General features: G+C 36.2%; 1 protein-coding gene across 3 annotated transcripts in view; it reads right to left on the reverse strand.

Moving 5' to 3' along the window:
• Nucleotides 1-808: 808 nt before the first annotated feature.
• Nucleotides 809-27524, reverse strand: part of LOC5578447 (regulating synaptic membrane exocytosis protein 1) — a 172393-nt gene continuing 145677 nt past the window's right edge. For 2 of the 3 annotated variants that reach the window (XM_021855303.1, XM_021855304.1), the window contains exons 21-24: nt 10230-10416; nt 9996-10163; nt 9260-9931; nt 809-1792 (exon numbers count right to left, since the gene is read on the reverse strand). In XM_021855303.1, coding sequence (XP_021710995.1) covers nt 9725-9931; nt 9996-10163; nt 10230-10416 — 562 coding nt within the window. In that variant the 3' untranslated portion in view covers nt 809-1792; nt 9260-9724. The remainder of the gene's footprint in view (nt 1793-9259; nt 9932-9995; nt 10164-10229; nt 10417-27524) is intronic. The other variant, XM_021855306.1, reaches the window with a different exon arrangement.

Here is a 27524-nt window from a genome sequence, read left to right on the forward strand (position 1 = left end):
TCGACAGAGGGAAAACAATCTGTCCGAGAAACAACCTATTGGTGGAACTTTCAATTAACATAGATACCAAATTAATCCCAAGTTTTGTCAACGAAAAGTATCAGAATTTCGATTCCTACAATATTTCACTGGCGAGTCCTGTATCAAAGGGTGTCTTCAATGTAAACTCATCCGCTTTCCGAAAACTTCAGGAACCTTGCACGGTGTATGCTGCTGAGCTGGTAACAATCAACTTCAATTGCCGGATGGTCACATTACTATACATCACACTTTCTTACAAAAATAAGAAAGCAGATGTGTGCACTGATCGAAACACCATACCAGACTTTTTGTGGGCCTCCTCACATTGCTCAATCTATGGCAATGAGAAAGCAGACTCTCTCGCAAAGGCGGGTGCATGGGAAGATGAGAGATATGATAGAATAGATGGATAGATAGATTTTTAACTCTTTAGTAGGAGGGCATTGCCAAGAGAAAAATATTACGGTGGTAAATACAAAGATAATGATTAATTTTGAAATTGAAAAATGAAGCAGACGTCGGTCAATCAATAAGACTTCTAAACAATGGCTGTATTGAGAAAATTTATGCAGAATATTTCGAACCGTCACATGAATTCAACACCATTCAAGTCGACTACACTCCCAAAGGTAACAAACTGTCCATGAGTTGCTCAAACTGCGGTTCTCTGGGCCCATGGCATCGGTTTCGCGTAATTTGGTAGGAGTCTAAGGCAAAACTTATGTTGATTTTATTTATTTAATTTATACATCGCTCCAACTCCTGTTTTGTTTATGTTTTTGCGGAACTAGTACTCGAATGCAACTCAGTGCACTCGTGTTTTCACGTTCCATTTTCTGTTTTCAGTTTTTTACTTTAACTTATATTTACAAGATGTTTTCGCGATCGATTTTGCCTATTGTTTTAGTAAATTTACAAATTTGCTTTGTTCAATGAGTTACTCTTAACTTTTTACTCTCTTTATGAAAAAGTTTGTTTTCCTGTTCCATACCAGCTGTACACTAAGTGGCGGTCGCTTTGTTCGTTCTATTTTCTCTATAGTCTCATGAGATTTTAAGTGAAGTAGGAAAGAGAAATTACATGAAAATGCGTGTTAATTTGGCGAAAATTATCTGAGAGGGAACGAATGTGATTTACGATACGATAGTTCTGCTTGGATCTACAATTCAAAAGTGAAATGAATAAGAATGACGTGGCTCGTGTGGAACCGTATGTTGGGTTTATTATTTTTGTTTTCAAAAATTTAGTTTTGGTAAATTGATAATTAATAATTAAATGTTCCTTGTTTCATAAATATAATGGAAGGCTTGATTATTTGTTCTTTATTATACAAAGTAGTTGTTCACTTGCTTTGTTATGAATCGTCTGATGCTGCTTTATGATTTGTATCCTTACTGTTTTTTTTCTTTTAATATTACTTTTAATAAATTCACAGATTTGAGTTTCATTTTTCCTTAGATGTATTTTTGCTTTGTTTTAATAAATACGCGAAAAATCTGAAAATTGCTCACGCTCTTCGTGCTCATGTGTGACTGTGGTTTTTTTTTCTTTTTGTTTGGTTGCATTCCGCTTCGTCTCACAGGCTGAATTTGTTAATTTGTTTTAGTCTAGTCTCCTATACTGGAACATGTTGCCGTTACGTTCGGTTGTTGGCTTCCTAGTACTAACTGTCATGGCTTGGATTGTACGAAAAAATAGGATGTGGATTTGGTAAACCAGATAGTAGGTACGCCGATGAAACTTATGCTGAGGTTTATCAAGGTTACTTTTACTGTGAAAGAATAGTAAGAAGGGGTTATAGTCAAATTAGCCTGACGAACAGATCAATACAGATGCGGAACAGAAAGCTAGTGAATCATGTCAATTGCACTGTTACGAAAGGCAAACTATACATCTATTTTGAATCAACTTTTCCAATAGTATGGAGTAAACAACATTTTAAAATGAAAGATAAAATTTAACAATTTAAATTTAAATAATTTTGAAATCATGAAGGTTGGTTGAGCTCAACTCATGTATTTTGAGAAAATAACTAGATGATTATTATTGTTTTGGTATAAGTGGAGATAATGAAGCAGAGAAGAAGATCAACAACAGCCAATACTGACGTCAGCTTTGCGATGACTGGGAGGAACTGTGCCAACCAGATTTTTCAACCGATGTGAGGGTTACTAAAAAAGATAGGTAATTTCATGTTACTTTTCAACATATAAAATATGCACGCATATCGCCTCCACTTTTGTACGTATAAGGCCTTTTCGCAACATCTTATACGTGAAACTTTGCGCATATAAGCATCGCATAACGCAAAAGGTGATTTCGTTGTTCCTACATTCTGGTTTTCTGGGAAGTCTATGATGACGTTCAAAACAATCGGCAAACAGTGCTTTATCGTATCAGCATCAAGACATGATGTAGTTAACGCAACCCTGGTTTGGAGGCCTAACGAAGATCACACATAAATCGAGAAAACCAAAAATAGAGCTAACGAATTGACTTTACGAGAATGATGGGAATTTCGTGTATTAAACCGAAATCATTTTGATTGAAATTGCTTGTTTTGGGCATAAGACTTGTTAGTTGCATGATGTTGTAGTTATCCATGAAATACGTCGTCTCATAAATGAATTCCGAGTGGTGGCTTGTAGGGGTTGAGCAATCCATTCAAGTACCACATCTACAATAGCAGCGGCACAGGAGAAGTTCGCTTCATAGGGATTAACAAGCAGATAGAGCGAGTAATCCTGTGAAAACGGTGGTCTATGAAAACCTAGATGAGGCCTACAGAGAATGCGTTCTTCCGACTCATCATTGAATTGGAATAGCCTGCGGATTGATCACTAGTGTCTACTTCGCCCGTAGGAATATCCGCAAACACACCTGATGACACACAATTGGCAATGCTTACTCCCAAATCGACCATGTTTTGGTAGATGGGGACATTTTTCAGGCGTAAGAAAATACCGAGATCCAAAATTCACTATCTCGTTCAGGCGTGGTTATTTAGCGCAATGAGTTCAAAACATAGGGAGCCCACAGTAGCGATGGGCGTAAATTTCACTGGCTTCGCTGACTGTGATTTGCTTTGTTTGGCTACTGTAGAGTGAATTTCAAGATTTTTCCCAACCCTATTAGGAACCCATGCCGTCGTAGTAAACAGCTATTCAGCAAGACCATGCTGCGGGTTGTGGGTTGACATCTCGTCGGTCAAGGATGTTTTCTGTTGGGAAACTTTCTCGACTTTCAAGAATATCAGAAAATGTCAGAATTCGTTAACCACCCCAACAAATGGAGACAGAAGAGGAAACGAACGTTATTTTCGGCCACCGACCTGGCAACGAAATAAGGACAATGATTAGAAACGCGATATCTGGACCTTAAATGTACCTGAACGAGTGAGCCGTTTCGCTCGTGAATTACGATAAGTGAACGTTTGCATGGATGTTATTCAGGAAGTGCGGTGGCTAAGACCTGGAGAACGTGAATTCAGGGTGGTGGAACCCATCGTCAACATTGCATCTGAATATAAAATCTACCACAGAGAAGGCGATAAAGCTGAACACGGAATCGGCTTCCAAGTGACCGGGTAGCATATGAAGCGCGTTATTAGGTGAAAGCCGATCAACATCAACAGGATTCGGGGCAAGCTCTTTAACTACAGCCTGATCAACGTCTATGAGTCGGACGAGAAGACGCCGGATGTTGGTGTCTGGTACCCGTCAGAGCAGAAAGCAGAGAGCGGTATAAGGAAAAGGGCAGCCGAATAACGGATCCATTGCAGAAAGAAAAATGAGCATGAACAGGAAGTAATTCCTCAGACGCAAGAAGCTATGGAACAGAACGACATGCCACGGTTCTACGAATCTGTAAATGATGTGCGGAGAAAAATAGCGCTGTCTCCCATAATGTGCAACAACCGCGAAGGATACTAGTTGACACATGAAATAATGGTAGCCGCCAGGTGGAAAGAATACTTCGAGTTTTTGTTAAACGAAAAAACGGAAGTGGATCTGGTAGCAGAATTCAAATCGATAACGATGGACAGGCTGTGGAACTTCCAACGCTAGATGAGGTTAAAAAAGCTATGAATGGACTGAAGAACAACAAGGCTGCTGGGAAGGACGAGCTCCCGGTCGAACTTCTGAAACACGGAAGAGATCAACTACACGAACACCTTCACCGTATCATTTCGAAGATATGGGAGGCAGAACAAATGCCTACTAGTTGGTTGGATGATCTCGTTTGCCCTTTGTATAAGAAAGGGCATCGACTGGAGTGTGCCAATAACCATAACCAAAACACTCCATAATTTTGCGTACAAAATCCTGTTTGCAATCCTGATCGACAGATTGAGACCGCATGAGTAGTCCCTTGTCGGGGAATACCAAGCTGGTTTTCGAGAGGATCGATCAACGACGGATCAAATGTTTACCTTGCCGCGTAAGATCCTAAATCCCGGGAATTCCGTGAGTACAACTTTCAGACTCACCATCTGTTTGTAGATTTCAAAGCAGCGTATAATTCAGTAAATAGAAACGAGTTGTGGAAAATTATGTCCGAACATGGCTTTCCGGTGAAGCTGATTATTCTGATTCGTGCAACGCATGTGGTGGATGAGATTTTGTCATCGTTTCGTAACCTCAGATGGATTGAAACAGGGTTACGCCCCTTCTTCTAAAATAGCGCTCGAATATGCTATCAAAAGAGCTGGTGTGCAGAAAACCGGTACCATTATCACACGTTCCATTATCGGAATTGACCGTTGGGGATTGGAAGAGGCGTTCGTGCCATTCAAGAGGACGATAGCGAGGATCGAAATCACGATCAACACCACAAAAACGAAGTACATAATAACAGATGATCAACGTGGGTCCGGACATGCTAGTGGTATCGAAATGGTGCTAGATGGTGAAAAGTTTGAAGTAGTGGAAGAATTCGTGTATTTTAGAACACTAGCGACGTGTAATGATGATGTTACCCGCGATATGAAAAGAAGTGACGGATTCCATGTCAAATCGGTCAGTCACAGAACTCGACCTTCTTCGATTTGGATTAAATTTTGCACATGTATTTGGTATGCTAGAATAAGTGTTTTCCATAGAAAAATTGATCATTTGGACTCAAGTTAACTTTTGAAAATAGCCTATTAATTTTTGCATGCAACTTATTTGAAAAATTCTAACTCCGAAACTGTTGATTTTAGAGAAAAATGTTCTATGAAGAAGTTGTAGTGAACCGTTTGGACTACAAGAAAAAAATATACACTGAAAAAATATTTTATTATTTTCATAGAAAAATCAAAAATAAAACTTAAACTTTAAATTACACAAAAACCCCATTTGAAATATTTTTTAAATTTTCACCAAAGAATCTTGAAAGTAAACAGATGTTTGGGACAAAGTTTCATGATGGAGAAATTTTCATTAAAAAAGTTTTTCTAAGAACAACTTTTGGTCGATTTTCAAAATTTTGATATTTTGTCAAAATAAATACGTTCTGATGATACAGTAAGCATCTTGAAATGATTCTAAACCATAATGATTATATGAATAATTTCATAAGAAGTAGCCATTTTCGAATTATATCGAGGTTAATGCAAAAAATATTGTTAAAATATTAATATAGGCCATTTTCATAAGTTATTCGCGTTTCTCCATTAATAATAATACGTTTTCGAGAGTAAAGACCGTATTTCTTTCCACTTACTTATTTTCCTTGATGGAGAATTAGAATTTTAGAATTTTTCAAACAAGTTGCATGCAAAAATTAATAGGCCATTTTCAAAAGTTACACTTGAGTCCAAATGATCAATTCTTCTTTGGAAAACACTTATTCTAGCATACCAGAAACATGTGCAAAATTTAATCCAAATCGAAGACTATCGAGCACGATTTTTATATTTTTGACTATTGTATGGCGCGTAAGAAATCTCAAACCCCCCCTCCCCCCATAAACCCTTACATAATTAATGGACCGCCCCCAAGTGTATAAGGAGGTGGATAGTGTCAAGCGCATAAAACACGATAAGCAGCGTTGAACTGGTCACGTTGCCCGTATACCAGAAGAACGACAAGCAAAGATTATATTCAACAGAGAACCCGGACGGACAGTTGAGGAGGTCACAACGACACTTAATGTTCAGGACTAGTTGACCAATTGTGGTGAAATGCGTGATAGAAATAAGAAGAATAGGTTGCGGGAGCTCTTCCATGGTCGAGGAACTCTCCAGCGGAGTAAACTATTGGGTCATCGGGCATTGGTGAACTGGTTCAGGCTCTAACCACAATCAGAAGGCAGGTCCGACCTCAACACTCTACCGGGCTGGTAGTATATAAGTGGCAACGTAAGAATCGGTTTTGGGAGATCTTCCTTCGTCGGTGAACTATCCGTTAGAGTATGCTAGTTCCACAACTGGAGACTATTCAAGTAGTTTGTGCTCCATCCATCCATCCATGCTCCATCCAGAGTTGCTGGATCAACCTTGACTCCTAACATGTGAGGAGAACGCAGTAACAAAGGTGAGGCGATGGAAAGTGAAGAAGGACTGTCTAATCTGTCATCATTCAATCATTAGTAGCAGGGTTGCGATGGATCTTCTTCGCGAACGATAATCTACGCATCTTCGCGATCCAACATTCGCCAAAATTCATTTTTCGTTTTTGCGTCACGAAGAGCATTGCAAAAAGCGAACGGATGCAACGCCGAAGAAGCAAAATGAACACACCGATAGGTTGCTTGCAAAGCTCTCAAGGCATTGCCTTGGAGCACGACAGCTCTTAAGCTAATTGCACAACAATTTTCTGATAATGTTTAGGTACAATTGCAACATAGTATCGATGGCATGTATACGAATCGCAGAATGTATCGACTTCAACACTTTTTATTAATGAGATTCAAAGGTATAAAACTATTTAAAAGAATTGCTTGTGTCATAATGTAGTTGAGCTAATTTTAGTTCACCTAAATGTTGTTAAAAATAACATTTTTAACTGGGGAGTCTGGAAGATAACAGGTTTTCTACTATTCAAATAAACTACAGTAGGTACATGCAAATAAATTTGCTTTTCCTGATTAATAAATCAATCAATAACCCGCATAACAATCCTGTCTTTCATGGCGCACCTGCGTGTTGCGAGCCCGCATGAAGATAATTGAAGTGAATATTTTCCTGCTCTACGCGAAGAGCAGGCAGCGTGGATCGTATCGCTCTCATTACTAAGCGATGGAAAATCACCCGATGATAATATAGCGTCGGGAGAAAAAGCGATCCGAAAATGAAACACGAACGAATGAAGCACCCGAACAGTTGTTCGGGTTATTCACAGATTCTGTTTTGATGGTTAGGAAAATTCATCGTGCTTCGTGTTTCCGATCACTATTCAGCACCATTGATTAGTAGTATTAAAAGTATGAAGAAACAAATATTATTAAGTTTATAACATCCAGCAGACTTCAGTGGGCTGGTCACTCAGTGCGATTATCGGAAGAAATTTCGAACATAATATTCATCAGGGAATCAGATGGAGGTCAGCGGCTCAGTGGAACGCCATGAATATGTTAGCAGAATGCAGTAAAGGAGTATTGCCCAAGATCGACGAAGATCCAGCTTTACAATACGCCCCACCCTGGCGTACAGCTACAGCTGTGGTCATCAAGATAAGAGGTCGTCCATTACGAAAAAGATTATTGGCAAAAGGTGTTTTGAAATATCCTACACGAAGAAATCAGACTAGCCAAAAAATAAGTTCTTTAAACTTAAATTTGAGTAAAACGTTTTTAGTTTTTACCCGTAGTTGGGTTGTTTTGCGTGTCTCCGTCGAATGTCCGTGGAATAAGCCAAATTTGGGTGTTGTCGAGTTTACCTAAATTTAAGTTTTTTAACTACGTAGAAAAAAAAAACTTTGCACAGTTGACACTTTACGCTGTTGTCAAACGAAAACTACCCACTGATAACCAAATGCCAGATAAGTCAAAGTTGGGTTATCCCACGGAAGAGCCGAATTTAGTGAAAAAAATTCAAAGTGAGATTGATTTTTTTCTCCGTGTATGCTGCATACAATTTCACGGAAATATTTGGTATCATGATATGAAAACTCGTTCAAAAGTAAACATTACATCAGTCATTTTAAAAGTAACACAATTGACATGATTCACTTCAAAACTACATTTTGATCTAAAATAAAACTATCGCTAAACTGTTCTAATCCTTTCGTAAGCAATTATGATTTGTATGGATAAATGAGATATTCAAAAAGTTCCTAGGTTAAGATGTATAAATAACTACGTGAAATCTAGCTAAAGTGCTCTTAATTGTTGAAACTTAGATTGGTTACACATTTTAAGCAGAACAAACATAAAGTGCCTAACTCAAAGAATTAAAATACTGACAATTCGCCCATTTGAATTAAACACATCGACGTGTTTAGAAATTGTTCTAGTGCATAAAGCTCAATTCAAAAATTTATGCATTACCAAATAGCTTTGAGCATGGGAGCTACTTTAGATCAATCTGTTTTTTAAGGGCGAAAAACAGTGTTTTAACTCCGATCTTCCTGAGCTACTAGTTTCGAACGAAAGTATTCCTAACAACAGATTGCAAAACAGCGGAAACACAGAGTCATGCATAAAATTTTAACGTACCTATGATTAAATAAAACACTTTTAGCTCTATTAACTTTTGTGAGATTTCATTGTATAGATTTTAGGAAACTTTGATTATTTGATTGATCGGATTGGACAAAACACACTATTTTGAAAAGTGCTTTCGACACTGCATCTATGATAAAGAATAACAAATTATAAAGTCAAAACAAACAAAATCAAACAAATCAAGGAAGCCACAACAGATTAGAGTAGGGGGGGATCCAAATGATAGTTAAACCAATTAACACAGGTCTTTAGGGCGTTTCAACTAAGATTAAGCAAGAGAAGATCGTACTTTGAGCATTTTAATTGCTGCGGTAACGCATTGCGCTGAGAAAAATAACTATTCTGACGAGCGATACAGAAGGAATGCGAGCAAAGTTGCTTTTAAATTACCACCCATGGAATCAGCATAACTTTTCATTGACATAATCCAAAAAATGACCAGACATGAAATGATGATTCCATTAAGGTAAATTTGATAAATTTAAAATACTCAATGAATTCTGGCAAATTAGATACATACCAAAAGTTACTGAAACTTTGAAAAAAGCAAAACCATTACGGGTTTATAAATACTGAAATTCTCACGAACCTAGACATATTCGCTATACGAATAGCAATCTTTGTTGATCCCGCTCGCAATCCGTTGAAAATCAGCAATAGAATAGCATCCTTGTAGAAATTGAGGGTGTTTCAAGCCACATTTCGAGAAGACCGTGATGACTCGAAAATAAACTATTGGCTAGAGTGTCAACTATCGTAAGGCTATATCAAACAAACTTGACGGCTAAGAAATTATTCACAAGTTGTAGGAATGCTATGGCAAAGCTGTTGCGACAGCTGCCACGATTCAATCTAAGACGGGTTGTAGTAACTATGTAAGGAAAACGATGACTGCCGCTAGACAAAACTTCAGTTCGTATCAAAAATTAACAACACCAAACCATCTCATAGTACGAACCGAGAACAAAAGTGATACAGTTCTCAAAATCAAACCAAAGTCGAAAACCAAAACAATACCGAAGGAGAAAAATAAACATAGTGATGTCAATGAGTTTTACAGCTTAAGTGAATCGAGTGATGCAATTGAGGATCGCCTAGATAGACCCAAACTAGGTGGTCCACTGACCAGTGATGTGGTTCCGAACAGTTTGTAGTATCCGATGACTAAATGTGATAGGTTAAGGTTATCCAGCATTATTTGAGCTACACCCATGAACACTTTTTTGCCCTCCATTCGTCCGTAATCACCCCATACCGTCACCTGAAACAAAAATCAAAATCGAATCAATGTTTATATACGTATTTCAATAAGTGACATATTTTACTTGTAATATGCAGCCAGCAAACGGTTCTCTAAACACTAATTGTTGTTGATATAATGGATCTAATGTTTTCCTAGCAGTCGTTGTTTTAGCTTTTTCTATACACTTTTTACCGGAAACTAAATACACTTTAACATAAGGCGCTGGAAGTACTTTTGAGCCAGGACGTGCCTAGAAAAAATAGTAATTTGTTAGCAAACCTTATTCCATTATAACGCAAAAAATCTGTATACGAACCTGCAAACCTCTCGCTCTTATCACTTCAACTTCTAAGGAACCCTTCTGATAGTGCATAGACAGTTGAATATCACCTAAGGCAGGAGCGCCCAACACTTGGCGCCCAACAAGCTGTCCTGGTCCCAAACCCTCGATGAAGTCCGACAATGGTCCAGTATCGCCGGTCATCCGTAGCGATGGTGACCACCTATCAGATCGATGTTTCATAACGTAAGAATGGGGGATATCGAGAATAGTGATGTTAGAATAGTTTACGCCAAATGTGATGTGGAAATTTACAGCAAGATGATCACATAAAATTTTAAGTTCGTGCATGCAGGGATCAACTACAGGAAATGGTTTAACTGAATGTGATTGGCAAGCGACGAGTGATGATACAGTGCATTTGATAGCTTGGCTGATGAATGAAATATAACTTTGTAGGCTAATATTCTGACATGCTTTTGTACAATGTTCTTTGAGAATACAAATGAGATAAAATAATATATAATTGGTCGTTCCGCTGAATGCAAAATCATAATCTAACAAGTCTTATAGCAGAGCAATCTAAAGAATCTTTCAATGGATTAGGTGTATGAAAATGTTGATTGCTGAAACATTATTTGTGAATTATTTTGAAAATCAAACGTTCAAAGAAACATTCTATTAGAATATGAAAACCATTCCATTAAACAAAACATTCTAAAACCCTAATAGAGTCAGGTCTCCAATAAGACGCACTACCCGCTTTCCTCCCACCGCAATTTCCCAGCTGTTTACAATCGGTTGAATCTGGTTTGTTGTTTGTGACTGATGCAAAGCTTGATATCTACATACAAAATTTCACTAGAGTCAAATGAACGGCAGCTAAGAAATCACGATGGACGTAAACTGGGTCGTAGTCTAATAAGAGAGCTGACTGTATTATTTCTGGTCCGTTTTAAGCGATGTGTACCATGACCCCACAGTTATGGATCAAATAGTGTGGAGTCCAACCTATAAAATTCAATAAAACGACATGGAAAACGTAAAATTGTAATATAAAAGCACGAATCGAATCGTTTCAAATTGGAACTTCGGTTAGTAAACTGTTTTGAGTGTAATATTTACATAGGATTGCATAAAAATTAAAAATTGTATCGGTTCCTGAAAACCATATTATGGATCAATTTTCATATTATGGATCAAAATGTGACATATTACGGATCAGTGCGCAAAATCAAGAGATTTTCAACTCAATGCATCTGTATTGCATGATTTGGCGAAAGTTAACAATGTGTCACATATTACTGCAAAAAATAGCAGTGTTAGAGCTGGAAACAAGGGTAAAATGCCCTTTTTTGTTGTACTGCATTGTAGTAACTGAGACATGAACTGTTTTCGCTATACACCAAGTTTACCACCCATTTTTGTCTGCTAAAAAATGAAATTTACAAACCTTGATGTTTTATTAGTTTTATCCTTAGTGCTATTGTCAGAAAATGTCGAATCCAATGCACAAAATAGCAGAAATCTACATTCTTTGGAAGTGATCCATAACCGTGGTAAACGATCATTTCCTGGTCCATATTATGGATCACTAGTTAAAAGTGCTAATATTCGATATTTAGAATCAACAATCAAGAAAAATGTTTTCCAAAGATGAATTCATACTAAATCGAAGCGAACGAGCATAAAATATGTTATAACATTTGAATTTTACCACCTGTGGGAGCTTATGAATGCTGACGGCACTTCTTACAGAAAACGACCATATAATGATAGCTGTGTGGTACCAACTAAACATTTGTCAAATACACCGTTATTTAGCGGTCGAATGTTGTGCTGAACATTACAAGTAGTAGAAGACAAATAGTATAACATGGGAAAAATATGTTTTACGTCAACGTTTATGTTTTGAACGAGTTATCCGATGTTGAACGCCAAAGTGATCCGTCACTGTGGGTGATCCGTAACTGTGTGGGTATGGTACTTTGAATGAACTATAAACAATATTAAATTTTTGAGTCGTTTTGTTTGATGGAATGGTTTTCATATTCTAATAGAATAATTCTCACGTTTTGGATTTTGATCCAAATAAGCCGATCGACCCACATTTCTCGAAGGATTAGGCATTGCTGAATTCGATCTCATTTGATTTAGAAGCATGATCAAAGCAAGCGAAGAAAAACATCCCATCCGTATCGGTCCATAATCCACAATGTACAGTCACCCAACAGTTATGGATAGCACTCAGATATGGATCAAAGTTGGCTTAAACGGAGAATATCTCATCAAATACAGTTACAATTACGCAGAACACATTTTATCTACGTGAACCACAGAATTCAAAATTTATGTGTATAACAATACTTTTCACCAAAGATTATTATACTTACGATGCGGAAAAGTTATTTTTTGATTGTTTAGAATATTATTGTATTTTGCCATATAAGAGAAACGGAGAATTTTCTATGGAGACTGCAAGCATGTTGAAAAAATCGGTTTAATCAAAATTTAATCGTGCAATTTCAATCGAATTATAACTGAAATAAAGGTTTGAGTTCCATTTTGCATGTTTGGCGTATTAGATTACAAAAAAGTTTGATAAATTGTACTTTAAATTTCATGTAAACATTAATAAAACCAGTGTTTTAAACAACTTTGACGACCTGTAGCTAAAAATTGTGACTTTCTGGAACATTTCTGAGAATGGCATCGAATTCAGCAACTCCAAATCTAATCGAGACACATTATTTGATCCTTGAGACACGCAAAAATGTCATTTTTGTTACGCTGTGTTATTTACCATTGGGGGTAGGTGTTTATTTTACTGACACGCTTAACAAACCTCGCGTATCCGACAGCAATAAATCCCATGTGTTTGGAGATTGTTTTTATGGGTTTTATCGCACAATTATCCCCTTGATTTAATCAGAGCTGTAGTAGAGGTTAAGAGCTTGCTTGATGTGTTGCTGGTCATGATTGTTACAGAGAGCGATAAGTGAGAGATACTCTCAATTTTCTCACGATTCGATCCCTGGTGACGGGATAGTTACACATATATTCAGGATTACTTGGTACCGATACGGTTAACAGGTTGTTCTTCGGAAGCTTTGAATTATTAACGGATGGGCAATTCGTGAAATTCAGACCAGTCAGCAGTATTTTTTTGCAAATTCATCACAATTTATAAACATAGAATGTAATAGATGATTCAAATTGTCCATGGACCACGCTTATCACTAATGCTTTCCGGGACATCCAGAATATGTCGTATAAAACAGCCAAGACTACGTCATATATTTTTTTAACTACACAAGAATTCATAATTATAGCTATATATAGATCAAAATTGATTATTGGAATTGTTCATAAACATCGGTGGCAACTATTACGTCCTTCGGAAGATTCAGAACAGATCAACGCGATTCTTTCCAAACGTAACATAGCAAAAGTTTCTGTTTATTTCTTTACTAGTAGCATTTCAAACATAACAATCATTTTTTGATTCTACCCATCACCCAGAATTCCATTACCCCGAATGCAACCATTACCCCGAATTCCATTACCCCGAATGCTATTTCCCCGAATTTACAATTATCTTGACATGATGATATGGATGACATTTCCCCATGATATTGGAATTCGGGGTAATGTCATTCGGGGTGATGGGTCGTTCGGGGTTTTAGAATTCGGGGTAATGGCGTTCGGGTTAATGGCATTCGGGGTAATGGGATTCGGGGTAATGGGGTAGAATCCATATTACATTTATTTGCCGTAGCAGTTAAGAATTTTTACATGTAAGTTAATTTTACCTGCTTAATAGACAGAAAAAAAGACGCTTTAAATTGCCTCAATCTAACTTAACCTAAATTTATAATGCATTATTTCGTACCCTTAATGCTACAACTAGATAACTCGAAAATCCAAATTTTGAGATGTGCAATTTTGAAAGTATGACCGTTTAACAAGGTGATGGTTAATCGCAGAGATTATGATTGAAAAATAATCTTTAACTTGTGTATTTTGAATCACACGCTTAAGACCTGTAGATATTTTGCAGATCTAATTAAGAAAAATGTTTTGACATATTGAAGTCATAAATTTCAAATTTCGAGTTATCTAGTTGTAGCATCAAGGGGACGATTTGTAGAATAAGTTACCAGGCGAATAGGTCTCATTTAGTTCTTCAACTTTGTCAAAGACACTAACTTTGTATCCAATCACTGGATTGAGATATTATTCAGAGTGCTTCGTGAGGCCCAAGCAGGACAGTTCGGTTTTGCGTCGTCCGATAGATTTTGCTCACCAACTGACTGTAAGGACTTGGCCGGCGACGTTAATGATCAATAATATTAGATCTGCTAAAATTGCACTTCGAGAGTAAGCGGAAACTCCCATCCCTTATTCATTTGGATCGTAGTGCAATTCTTACCAGTTCCGATCAATCACGGAGTAGCAACCATTGACATGTACAGTCAGTCTATGCTATGCTATGCTATGTAGCATCAAGGGGACGATTTGTAGCAATTAAAGATTCAAACGATATTCGTCTAAAATTGTTAATAATAGGAAAAAATATTGACCGTGATTGTTCATATTATTTTATTAGAGCTATAGCGGTGATGCGACTCAAAAGTAAAGGGATTCTATAGAAGATTTTTGCAAATAATGGAAATTAATAGATGAATAGGCTTCGCAAAGGAGCAACAGGATTGAAACTTGTTTAGATGGTGAAAATTGAGCAAGCCATTGTAGAGTCAGTAAGGGGCCGTCCATAAATGACGTAACATTTTTTCACTGATTTTTTACACCCCCCTCCCCCCTCGTAGCATTTCGTCACAAATGCTGATACCCCCCCTTGGAAAATACGTAGCATATCAAGCAACCCCCCCCCCCCCTACAATTTTTTTATTTGTTTTCCTTAGGTTTACAACAAAACAATGGAATTCAGAAGTTGAATACATGTTTTGATATTAATTACTGACTGAACCGTAAGGATAATCAAACGAATAAATGTTTGATTTGCAGTAGCGCTCAAAAGTAATTTATTATTATTAAAATTATTAATTGATTAATTTTAAATTTAATTATACTTAATAAAAAAGTAATTTGTAAAACAGTTTTAAATTAACTTTTTCCTTTTTAAGTTGTTTGCTGAATTGTATTACTTTTGCTGTTGTTACCATGAAAAATTAGTTTACAGCTGAAGATATAAAAAAAAGAAGAAATCTTTGATTGGATTGATAGGTTCAGTAACGAGTTAGGGTACAATAGATTTTATAATATGTTGAAAAGACATTTAGTTATAGTAGAGGATTGGTTTTTAATTAGTCGTTGTTAGGAAACGGATTTCAATGAAAATGTATTCGTCATTATTATCCAAAATCAAATCCATTTAGCAATCAGGTGCCAGATGTAGAAAAGATTACACTTGTAATATTTGGAATGTTCAGAATATCTTAGCAATTATTATACAAGTTATTCAACTTTATTAATATTTCAACTTCACTTCACTATCGATCCCCATACTGAAACAATCTTACACAACCTATAACGCAACAATTATTTACTAAAAATAATCTTCCTTCAAATTACCGAGTTATTATGAAAATTGAATGATAGAACAATTTCGATAACACTCAAATCTGTTGTCCAGGTTTTTCCATCAAGTTTAGTTCAGGCTATTCCATCAAGAGCATTGATATATCAAAACAAATCGATGAGTTGATTGGGTGGAGATCTTCTGCAACATTGAGAGCATAATACACGGAATTAATATCTTGTTTTAATGTAATGTAATATTTGCCAGAGCGATCATATGTTTTTTAAAGAAATAAGCTTTAACAGAAAATATGAATAGAACTAAAACAATGTTTTCCAAGTCTTTAAAGCCTTGATTTTTAATTAATTTATTTATCTTTCAATTTATATATTTATAAATTAAGAGATTAATACATGAATATAATGTTCACATAATCACACAGTGTTCAAAAAATCTGTTTGATTGCAACACAGAAAATCAAAAATTTCTTTGAATTTTTTTAATCTTGTCATAGGAATGTGTTGAAGCTGAATCATCATTTTAGAACCCAACTTTATAGTCAAATTACGTGTCATTTTTTTCAGCGCCTCTCATTTTACCGACGTGATTCAAAATGCTACGTCCACTAGCTAGGACCCCTCCCTCCCCCTCGTCACACATCGTCACAAATTCGTGGAGACCCCCCTCCCCCCTAAAAAGCTACGTCATTTATGGACGACCCCTAAGCAACGAAGCGTCCTGTATTTTGCCTATCTTCTCTACTGGAAAAGGGTTGGCTCAAAGCTATGAGCTTCGCTTCCAACATGCTTATTGATGCCTTCAAGTTTTCAAGGAACTTCAATATAAATCAATTTCCAAAAATTTGATTTATATTTGGATTGAGCCCTAAATTAAAATTATGCACGCTTATGCAGTATGAAGCATAGCAAGTTTTTGAGCTTTTTCGCTATAAGTTGTTTTCCCCTTTCAAGGCCGGAATTGGCTCCTGACTTTTTTTTTAAATTTATTTTGATAATTTCCAAAAAGGCTTAGTCCAATTGAGATTTTTTTTTTTTTCAAATTTTTTGTTTCTTAATTGAGAAATCAGTTTTTGAACTTATTTTTGAGATCTTTCCATATAACTTTCATAACTCGATATTTACGATAAACAAAAAAATGGGTCCCTTTTGAGTTTGGATCCAGGTTTCAAATAAGTTGCAGTAATAACTGCTATATTTATATTGTAAGCCTCAGCTTGTCCTCTTTGCTATTCAAAGAACGAGCATTCCAATTTAAAATTAAAAAAAAAAAATATTCGGTTTCATATGAGAAACGTAATCCCATAACAATTTTGTAAGCATATTTTACACCAACTTGGACTGCTTCAGCCATTGGGGTGGTTTTCATCATTGCATCAATCATTTGATTCAGTTGTTCAGTTAGAAAATCAAAATCAGAGTGAGAGATTTTACTAGAAGTTGTGCATTTTCTAATGATTTTTTGGATTATCCGTAAATGAAGAGATGGAATACGAGTTGCCTGTGGCGGCAAGGGTTTTTCCATATGATTTGAAACCATGAGATTGGTTACCCGAAAAAAAAGTTTGAAGCGGAGGAGCAGAAACTACTTCCTAAGTACAATATCGACAAACGAGTTTGCTTGGAATTCGAAATTGAAAGATTCGAACGGTCGCCCAACGGAAGGAAATTGGTTTGTTAAGGAGCATGATTATAATTTATCTGATGGGTGTGGTTCTTAAACAAGCGATCATTAACTGAGAAAATAAGAATTGTTGGAGATTCTGCTTCCGGGATTCCGGGATCGAAAAACGTTATCGTTCATCTGCCTAGTACGAGCTTCAACGAATCACGTACGCGATGGGCAATCCCAAATATTGGACATATGGTTGCAAGCGCAATTTGCGCATACAATCTTTTTGGTCCTTCACAGTACAGATGTCCTTAACGAGAGAAGAACCTCCGCAAATCATGCATTTAGCATCCATGCGGCAACGTTTTGTACCATGACCCCTTGTTTGGAACCGACGACACTGAGTGGGATTCTAAAAATTTCCTCCAGGTTTCTGGAATTGTTACCATGTCATACGGACATCGAACATAAGTCTTTCTTTTTTCTGAAGCTTTAATATTATTTGCATCACTTTTGTTAAAATAAATATTCTTGAGAAAGCCCTTTCCGAAGAATGCCAGATTGAGTTCTCTTTTTCATAATTATTACTTTGAATGGGGAAAATCCAAGTACCATTAAGTCACCAGTCACCGTGCGGCCTCCATGCACCGTGCACATATACAAATTCCTGCAGAATATTCATACAATTTTCACAAATTATTTTTTTGTCAGCAAAATAAGATAAAACTGATGAAATGAAGTAGTTTTTGTCACAAAGCATTTTGAAAAACCTAGTTTATGCAGTCAAAATCATGTGAATTCTGTTTGATTATAAGATTTTTCAACACTCTTAGTAGAAACACCAAAATTTCACATTTTTCATTTCAACGATAGAGTATGATTTTTTTCAAAATTTCAACAAGTTTTCATTGTGGATACTATAAGTATCGTATGAGCAATGAAATTTTATGCAAATTAGAATTTTATATTGTGTTTCAGTCGAAATCCAAATGCACGGTGAATGGATCCCTCTCAGTATGTATGGTTCCTATTACCGTGCATTAGTGTAAAAGGCATGAAATTATTCGGTAATATTAGATTTATTGTTATATCGTCATTAAACTACTTCATATTTAGTTTTTGAGTGAATATGGAATGATTTGGACAATACAGTCAAATCTCCTTTAACGATTTTAATGAAAAAATAATTATTTAGCCATGAAGATTTGAACAGTCTTAAAAATGAGTGCGCTCACTATTAGCAACATACAGGGGATAGGCAAAATGATTGAGATAGGCAAAATTTTGCCCAAATTCAAATGCTTGTAACTTTATGAAAAATGGATGAAATTGGATGCATCTGGAAGCAGTCGTCCAGTTTTAGGAACTTCCTTGGCCATGCATATTGGCCACTGGACACCGGAGATGTTCCGGATTTTCTGAGGTCATGTCCAAATGTCATTTTTTCTGTCGCTTGTATTTTTGTGTGGTGTAAAGTTAGATAGATGTTTGCAATTTTCCTAGAAACTAGAACTAATAGGAAGTTGAATGCCACCGGACGCATTAAGATTGGTTGGAAATCTTCAGAAATATGACCATTTCCGTAAAACTGGTTCCGGAAAGCATGGTCAGTCATGTTTGTATTTCCAATCATGTAAATATTATCCGGAGCTATATCCAAGCGGACACCAACCTTAAAAATGATGTTTCCTGCAGCGTATTCAGAACCATTAGATGCACAGACCACTCTATAGAACGTTCAAGGTGCCCTGGGGGAAGTGGTCAATTAGGAACATATCCGGAACCATATCAATATGGGCATCAAACTTCATTATTTTCAAAGGTTATGCTATCCGAAGCATTTCCAGCATCACCGGCTGCCATAACCACTTTATAGTAGGTTCCAGGTGCCCCGGGGGATGTGGCCAATTCGGAACATGTCTGTTCATCTGTTTAGAATCACATTCTACCATAAACAGTAAGATCCACGTGACTTGGAAAATGGCGAGCATTTTCAGAACCACAAGATATAATAATCACTCTATAGTATATTCCAGGGGCTCCTAGAGATGTGGCCAACTCGAAACATGACCTCATCCCCCAGGGCCCATGGAACCTACTATACAGTGGTCATATAAATAAGTTGCGCTGTAAATACTTCTATTAGCATCACCTTCAAAAATCTTGATGTTTTTACCCATATTGATGTGTTTTCGGGCATGTTTTGAATTGGCCACATCCCCGGGGCACCTGGAATCTATTATAAAGTGGTCATGGCAGCCGGTGGTGCTGGAAATGCTTCGGAAAGCATAACCTTTGAAAATCATGAAGTTTGATGCCCATATTGATATGATTCCAGATATGTTCTTAATTGACCACTTCCCCCAGGGCACCTTGAACCTTCTATAGAGTGGTCTGTGCATCTAATGGTTCTGAATACGCTGCAGGAAACATCATTTTTAAGGTTGATGTCCACTTGGATATAGCTCCGGATAATATTTACATGATTGGAAATACAAACATGACTGACCATGCTTTCCGGAACCAGTTTTACGGAAATGGTCATATTTCTGAAATTTTCCAACCAATCTTAATGCGTCCGGTGGCATTCAACTTCCTATTAGTTCTAGTTTCTAGGAAAATTGCAAACATCTATCTAACTTTACACCACACAAAAATACAAGCGACAGAAAAAATGACATTTGGACATGACCTCAGAAAATCCGGAACATCTCCGGTGTCCAGTGGCCAATATGCATGGCCAAGGAAGTTCCTAAAACTGGACCAAATTTGCCGTCGACTGCTTCCAGATGCATCCAATTTCATCCATTTTTCATAAAGTTACAAGCATTTGAATTTGGGCAAAATTTTGCCTATCTCAATCATTTTGCCTATCCCCTGTAGTTGCTCCATCAACAACGTTTCTTCAAGAAACAAAATTAAATCATGGCGAAATCTATACGCACGGTGAATGGTGCACTAGTGTGCACGGTAAATGGTGACATAGAACGGCACGAGGAGACCTTAACATGAGATTTTCAAACATAGTTTTTGAGTAATTTTTAGTTATGCATCACTAGTTTTAGATTTTTCCCTGAATTATTATATAATTGTACGCTACGTAGTGGTATTCTAATACGCTTCAAATTATTTGGAAAAGTTATATAATTTTTTGAAGTGCAAATTTGTCTTAAATGCACGGTGAATGGTAGCTTGACGGTAAATCATTTATTCCATTTTTGATCTCTTCAGGTGACTTATAGTCACTTGAGAGACCTTTCAAAACAACCTTGAACTAATCATCAGTTTTGGCAAAGGCTGCACAGACTGAACAATCACGAACATTAGGCAACGGACAACACGAAACACCCAGTAGACCTACAAAACAATACGCAAAATCAGTTAAATATATATATATTCTTCTTGATGCAACATTTGAAACAGTTCTTTGAACGATCAAAATCGTACAAGTTTGAAAGAATTTAAATATAATCAACAAGTGGAATTGCATATTGTACCATTCGATTTCGCCCTAATTACTTATCTTGTGCTTATCTAATGTCAAAAAATGAGCAATTAGGGTGGAATTGAAAGGCACAATACTCTACCTCAGAGTTTACACACCAAGTTATTAATAAAGGGAATGCTCATAGAATATTTCGCTGCAGGTCAAGCTCTATCCCAGTTTGGAAGTCACGCTTGATGAAAATTATTTGATTTATTTTGAGATTATTTTTCGTTAAAAATATTTAAGGCTCTAACGCAAAAAAAATCTTCTCACAGCATAACTCAAATGAATCACAAATTAAAAAATAAATATTTGTGTCAAATCATTTGAACGGTTTTTAACGGTTCAATTCAACTTTAATTTTGGAAGTGTACATCAAAAACACCGTATATTATTGAAAGAAGGGAAAATTTGTGATTGAAATAATATTTCTTCCAGAATATCTCGAAAGGAGATCAAGTGTTTGCAAAAATAAATATGTTGAATATTGGCAGATTCTAAAGTTATTATCATTCTAACAGCACCTCTTGCAAGAATAAATAAAACAGCAACAAATGGAAATGGTGAACATTTAGCTTTACTAAAAAATAAAACAGTATAAATGTATAGAACAGCCTATTTTTAAAAGAAGGCAAAATTTATGATTTAACCAATAGAAGATTGGACGCCAAAAGTTATTGCGGCATAATAAAACGAAAAGACATCAAAAATTACGTTCAGAATCATCGAAGTGATCAGTTGTCAAGACGTGACAGGTCAAAGTACAAAAACGAAACCAATTGCCTGTCAAAAAAGACCACTTCCCATTGGTCGTTTTGGCAAAGGCCTACTTTCACAGTTGAGTTGTATTGCAACAGGACATTTTGTTGCTAGCCCGGCCGTATTGCTAGTTCATAGATTAGAATTTTTATCAAAAGTTCGGAAAGTTTCCATAAAATCTTTTTATTTCAAATCTATTTATATTCGAACTCAACTTCAAAGCATGGGCTCCTACAATGCAAAAATGAATAAAAAAAATACTTTATTGTAACCAATATAATGCTAATTATGTCAATTCTCTCAAAAAATGTCGCCAGTTTTGAATTTAACCCTGATTTTTTGCAAATATAGCATCCTCTGTTGTACCAAATGAATTAACCGTGCAAGAAACAATCAAATTATAAGTTTTGATATTTAAATTTGTTCACAAGATTTGCTTCAACAGGTTACTGGTAACACTGGATTTAGTATCGTCAAGGTTATTGACTGAAAAACAACGGGCAGTCTTCGTTGAGCTGTCACGTCCTGTCCTAGGTCAGCTAGCACTCGATCTTGTCGGTCTGCTTTTTGCTGCATAGCAAACTCTCGGTTTACTATCGTTGTGAACTACTGTTGTTAGATAACAAAGGCTACCACACGAAAAAATACGCTTGTAATTGATTTCAGTGTACTTCCCGTGCGAACAAATGCAGAAGACATACAAAAGTTTCTGTGCGACAAGTTGGGGATTGAGATGACGGTACTTAGAAATCTCCAAATACACAACATTGGAAATTGCGTTCTCATAGAGATGTGCAATTTGGAAGCAGCGGAGCGTGTAGCTGCTTCACATCACTTGAAGCATTCCATGCCAGTTGGACCGAAAAACGTCAACATCCCGGTCTACATGGAAGACATGGCAACCAATGTCCGCCTTCATGATCTACCACCCGGTATACCTAATGCCGTTGTCGCCGATCATTTGAAACAATAAGAAAAAATAGTGTCAGTGACTGTGGCGAAAATTCTTTCCCGGTGTCCCGAACGGCGTTCGTGTGGTGCGGATTGAACTACAAAAACACATACCGTCATTCATTCGAATTCAAGACAATCTTACGACAGTCTCTTACCACTCACAAATTCCCACATGCAAGCGGTGTGAGCGCAACGCACATCCGAAGCAAAAGTGCTCCGAAGCAGCAGCAGCATCAGCAGTGGGAACCCAAGCAACAACGAAAACTCCAAGTGTGGCTAGGCTTACCAGAAGGATATTTCAGAAAGGAGGACAATTTGCTTTAGTTGTTTTGAAAAAGGAGGACATTTCAATATTTTGCCCTACCAGAATAAAAAATCAATTTTTATTTTTTTTTTTTTCATTTAAATTATTAAATTTTCTACTTTCTTAGACACCAAACTTAAGTTAAGGGCATCTTTAGATGGTTAAGGTCATTTTCATACTCAACTATAAAATAGGTTGATATAAGAATTGCAAAAGTTTTGATCTGTGGTTTCTTGAAAAAGGGAAAATTAAGTGAATGTGGTAGATATTTTTTTCGACTTTTTTAGCAAAGTGTTAAAGTGAAGATAAAACGAAGCCAAACCTGAAATTTTCAAGAGCACAAATCTGAAAAACCATACATCCGTTTGAGCTGGAAACTTAATCGATTGATCACTAGCTGGTGGTGACCAATCGATTCAATTTTCAGCTCAAACTACAAGCTATCCTTTTTAAGCTTTAAATATCAAATATTATCTAGAAAGGATATCAATAATCTGTTCCATATTCGATTTGGAAGCCTTAGACATGTAAATATTTTAAAATGTAAAATTCACAAAGGTTAATAAAAAAACACTGAAGGAAATTCGCATAATTTAACATTGGGTTTAGCGTAAAAACTCCTTCATCATCATTTGAGAGATTCTAATGAAAAAATAGATACAAAATTATTTGTTCAATTACTTCGGAAAAGGAGGACATTTTCAACCCAAAGGAGGACGGGAGTACACAGGTTCAAAAAGGAGGACATGTCCTCCCAAAGGATACCACCTGGTAAGCCTAAGTGTGGCTGACAACCGAATGCAGATGAGTCTCGCAATCGAAAATAGCAGCAACAAAGTAAGTGAAAGATGCAAACAAACGCAGAACCGTCGGCCGCCGCAGTCGAAGCGAAATGTTCGTAAGATGAGTCCGATGGAAACAAATTCACCACCACGGAAGAAAGCAGAAAAAAGCGTAGCAACGGCAAACAACAGTGAGATGGAATGTGGAAGAAATGTTGATACGGATACAGACACAGATTCAGGTCCTGATCCCGATCCAAACGATACAGCAGAATGGATTGTCAAATTCAACAAACACTCGAAACGACAAGACAAATTTATAGCTAAATATTGTAATTGATGTTTATAGAGCAATGTAGAGTAAGGTGTTGACACGAATGCACTAATAGTGTAAAGTGTCATTAATAAAAAATAAATAAAAATCGAATGCCAGTTTCCCGAAAGCCATTTCCCCAGATGAACCGTTTCCCCGAAAAGTGGTGCAGTTTAAATAAGTGCTATAATAGTCTCAGTGACTGAATGGTGAACGAGAAAGAACTATAAGCAATTGAAAGAAGAAGATATTCTGGGATGGCAAAAATGCTGAGGACGGTTAAACTCGGAAGAACCGCCAAATAAATAAAGAAGGGTGCATATTAGAAGGCCAGTTCGTTATTAGTCACAAAAAGTTTTCGGGGAAGCAGGATATTCTGGGGTCATGCATTCGGGGAACTGGCATTCGGTGAAATTACATTCGGGGAACCGACATTCGGGGAACCGACATTCGGGGAAAAGTAGCACAACCCATCAAAGTAACTGCAGTAATCGAATTCCCTTTTCGCTTATTACTTGAGCAGATCAATGTTATCATTGTTAGCCGCCCTTTTGTCAGTTGGAAACAAAAATTAATTAATAATTCTGAAAAATATAGCACCAAAGAAAAGCCTATGTATAAAAGAAGGTGAATTTTTTTTATATTTTAGATCAACAGTTTTTATGCCTATAATTATGGTTTAATGATATTTAGAAAAAAAACATAGAATGTTTAACAGAAGGGCAAATTTGTGCCTAATATATCAAAATCAACAGTGCAAAAATTTATTCCAATAGCGAAACTCAAAAGAAGAATTAATATTTCAAAGAACGGTAAGTTCTGGATAAATACTATTGACAATAACTTTCCTGATATGCTTTAGTTTATTCAAGAGCATAAGATTGTTGAATAGTGTCATTTTGTATCAATTGACTCCAAAACAAGCCTGATGTCACCAGAAAGATTCAATAGAAACGTAAAAACGAATGACATCTTAAGAAATGCTTAGTTTCAGATCCATTATGCCAAACGACTATTATGCCAAACGACCATTATGCCAAACAACCATTATGCCAAATGACCATTATGCCAAACGACTTTATTCCAAACGACTTTATGTCAAATGACCTACCACCGGTTCTGTGCCCCTATAGGAAGGCAAATTTCAAGTCACAGATAATTTCTGGAATTGTCTATAATGTGGCCACTACATCAAGGAGTTTCAAGTAAAACGCATCAGCGTAAAAGTTTTGAGAAACGATTGAATTAAAGAAGCATGTGCCCTGCATTTGATTAATCCTTCAAATGATTATTTTCGGGCACCCGAGCGCCTAAAATGTACGATAAAGTGGCCAATTTGTATCCAAATATCTGTGTCAAGCATATGGGAACGCATGTTAGAGAACTATTATGTTTGGTCTCTACTTTAAGAGAATTGAAGCGGTTCAATATCCAACAAATCTATAGCCGGTTTTTCCAGGCATTAATTCCAAGTAACCACATCCGGTACATTCTAAACAGTGTAAAACTCTTCATTTGAGATGTTGAAAATCAGATCTAAATGATTTATGCAAATTAAATTTATTGCCATTACAAAAAAATAAAGCTAACTTGACATGTCTCTTTTTTACCCGACTTGACACAGTGACCCACTGGAATAACTCCGGCCACATGAATGTTCCCGAGTTCCTCTGGCCACTTTTAGAAACTAGATAACAGACCAAATATTATTTGAATCCGTCTAGTATTCGCTGAGCGTTGAGGGTTTTAGTATTTTTGCTTTCACTCAGGCCTATACGGGTTAGGCTTTAGGTGGGTAAATTCAACTAATGATGTGTTTATGATGTGAGGTTTTGAAAAGGCAAAGATATCAATGAAGTTGTGCATCTAAACCTTAAAAATAATGTGAAATATAGTTATACATTTACAAGAAGTATGATACTATTATAGATTATTTGTTACTAAATTTAACATTTTATGTAATGAAGTATGATGCTATTATGGATTATTTGTAATTAAATCTAACATTTTATGTAATGACTCACATTTTTTTATGTATATGTAATATTTGTATTAGCTTTTGATTTGGATCTTTACAAAAATTTTCTACTATCTTTCAGTGTTTGAAAAGATAGAAACAACACGGCAAGTAAGAATCAAAATCTCATATAAGTATGATAGTACATTTTTATAACATTTCTACTATCTCAAGAAAATTTCAAAATTTGGTAAAAAAAAAACAATAATTATACAAATATTTCAATCATTTACAAGAATTGGGTACATTGATAGGATTGGAAAGTTGTAGTATTTCAAATGTCGATTTGCATAATGATGAGAACGGGTTATATTAGTAATTATAATCAAATACGGCATACTGCGACAGGCTGGCCATACTGTGTGAGTGCCACGCAAGAATTCATGCTCAATTTGAAATGTATGCTAATTCATTTATCTTAAAGATACATCGGATTGGTCCCTTAGTCGTTGAAGTTCATCAAAATTAGTGTAATAATGATTATAGTATTATTTTATTTGGATTCATATGAGGAATGGGTACAAATACAAAAATCGACTTTTTTCAAATGTTTTTCGATGAAAGATTTTTCAATATGCCGAAAGCTTTTTTGACCACCGAGGCTAAAATGTTGTTAAAGTGAAACGGATAATAACGTCTTTGGGACAACGCATGTAACTAATAATCATGGTAAATAAAGAAAGATCTCTCGCGTTCAGTATCATAAAAGCATAACTGCAATGCTCGATTTATTTTCATCAATTTTCTCTTTTGCCAGGCAACCGTTTTTGACTGCTATTTTTAATTCAAAAGAAACTACTCATCGTCCTTCGTCATGCTGCATCGTAAAATGTTAAATAAATTGACTTAATTTTGTGTACTAATCCGAAGAAAAAATAGACGAAGAGAAATCGATCCCTACGGATAAGACTGTATGATTCTAAACGCAAGTTGAACTATACTTCGTGTTCACAAACATTTAAGAGATATAAAAAAAACTGTTCACTAGAAATTGAAATTCATATATGCATTTATTATGCATATTTACTGACTGGAAATAGTAATCACCCTGTATAATAACGAATTCTGATGGGTTTCAAAAAAAATGCAACTGTTTAGGATGGGTTTCATTAATTGCCCATTTTAACTAATATTCCGAATTTTCCGGGGATCCATGTATGTAACTACCTCCTCACTGAACAGCGCTCTCTGATAAGATTTGGGTCTCTGCTCAACTAATCCATTCAAAAACCGTTTGATGAAATATGATGGACTACTTCTTGTGATAATAAATTTGTTATACAACTACAAAAAGCATGTAAAATGAGACCATGACTATAATTTAAATTATTACATTTATTAGTGAGATCTGAAAAGTGATGATGATTCTAATGAAGGTGTGTTCACAAAACGAAAGCGAAGAGTGAATGAGACAACGCAAAGCATGGAATCAAGTATGAGTATGATGCAGCAGTTTCCATCTCAGAGAGAACTATAACGAACGGTATGTGGAACGTTTCAATAGGGAACAACTAGTATTCATCCCCATTAGAATGTACTTGACT

This window comes from Aedes aegypti, chromosome 3 (genome assembly GCF_002204515.2).
Source record: "Aedes aegypti strain LVP_AGWG chromosome 3, AaegL5.0 Primary Assembly, whole genome shotgun sequence".
NCBI lineage: Eukaryota > Metazoa > Arthropoda > Insecta > Diptera > Culicidae > Aedes > Aedes aegypti.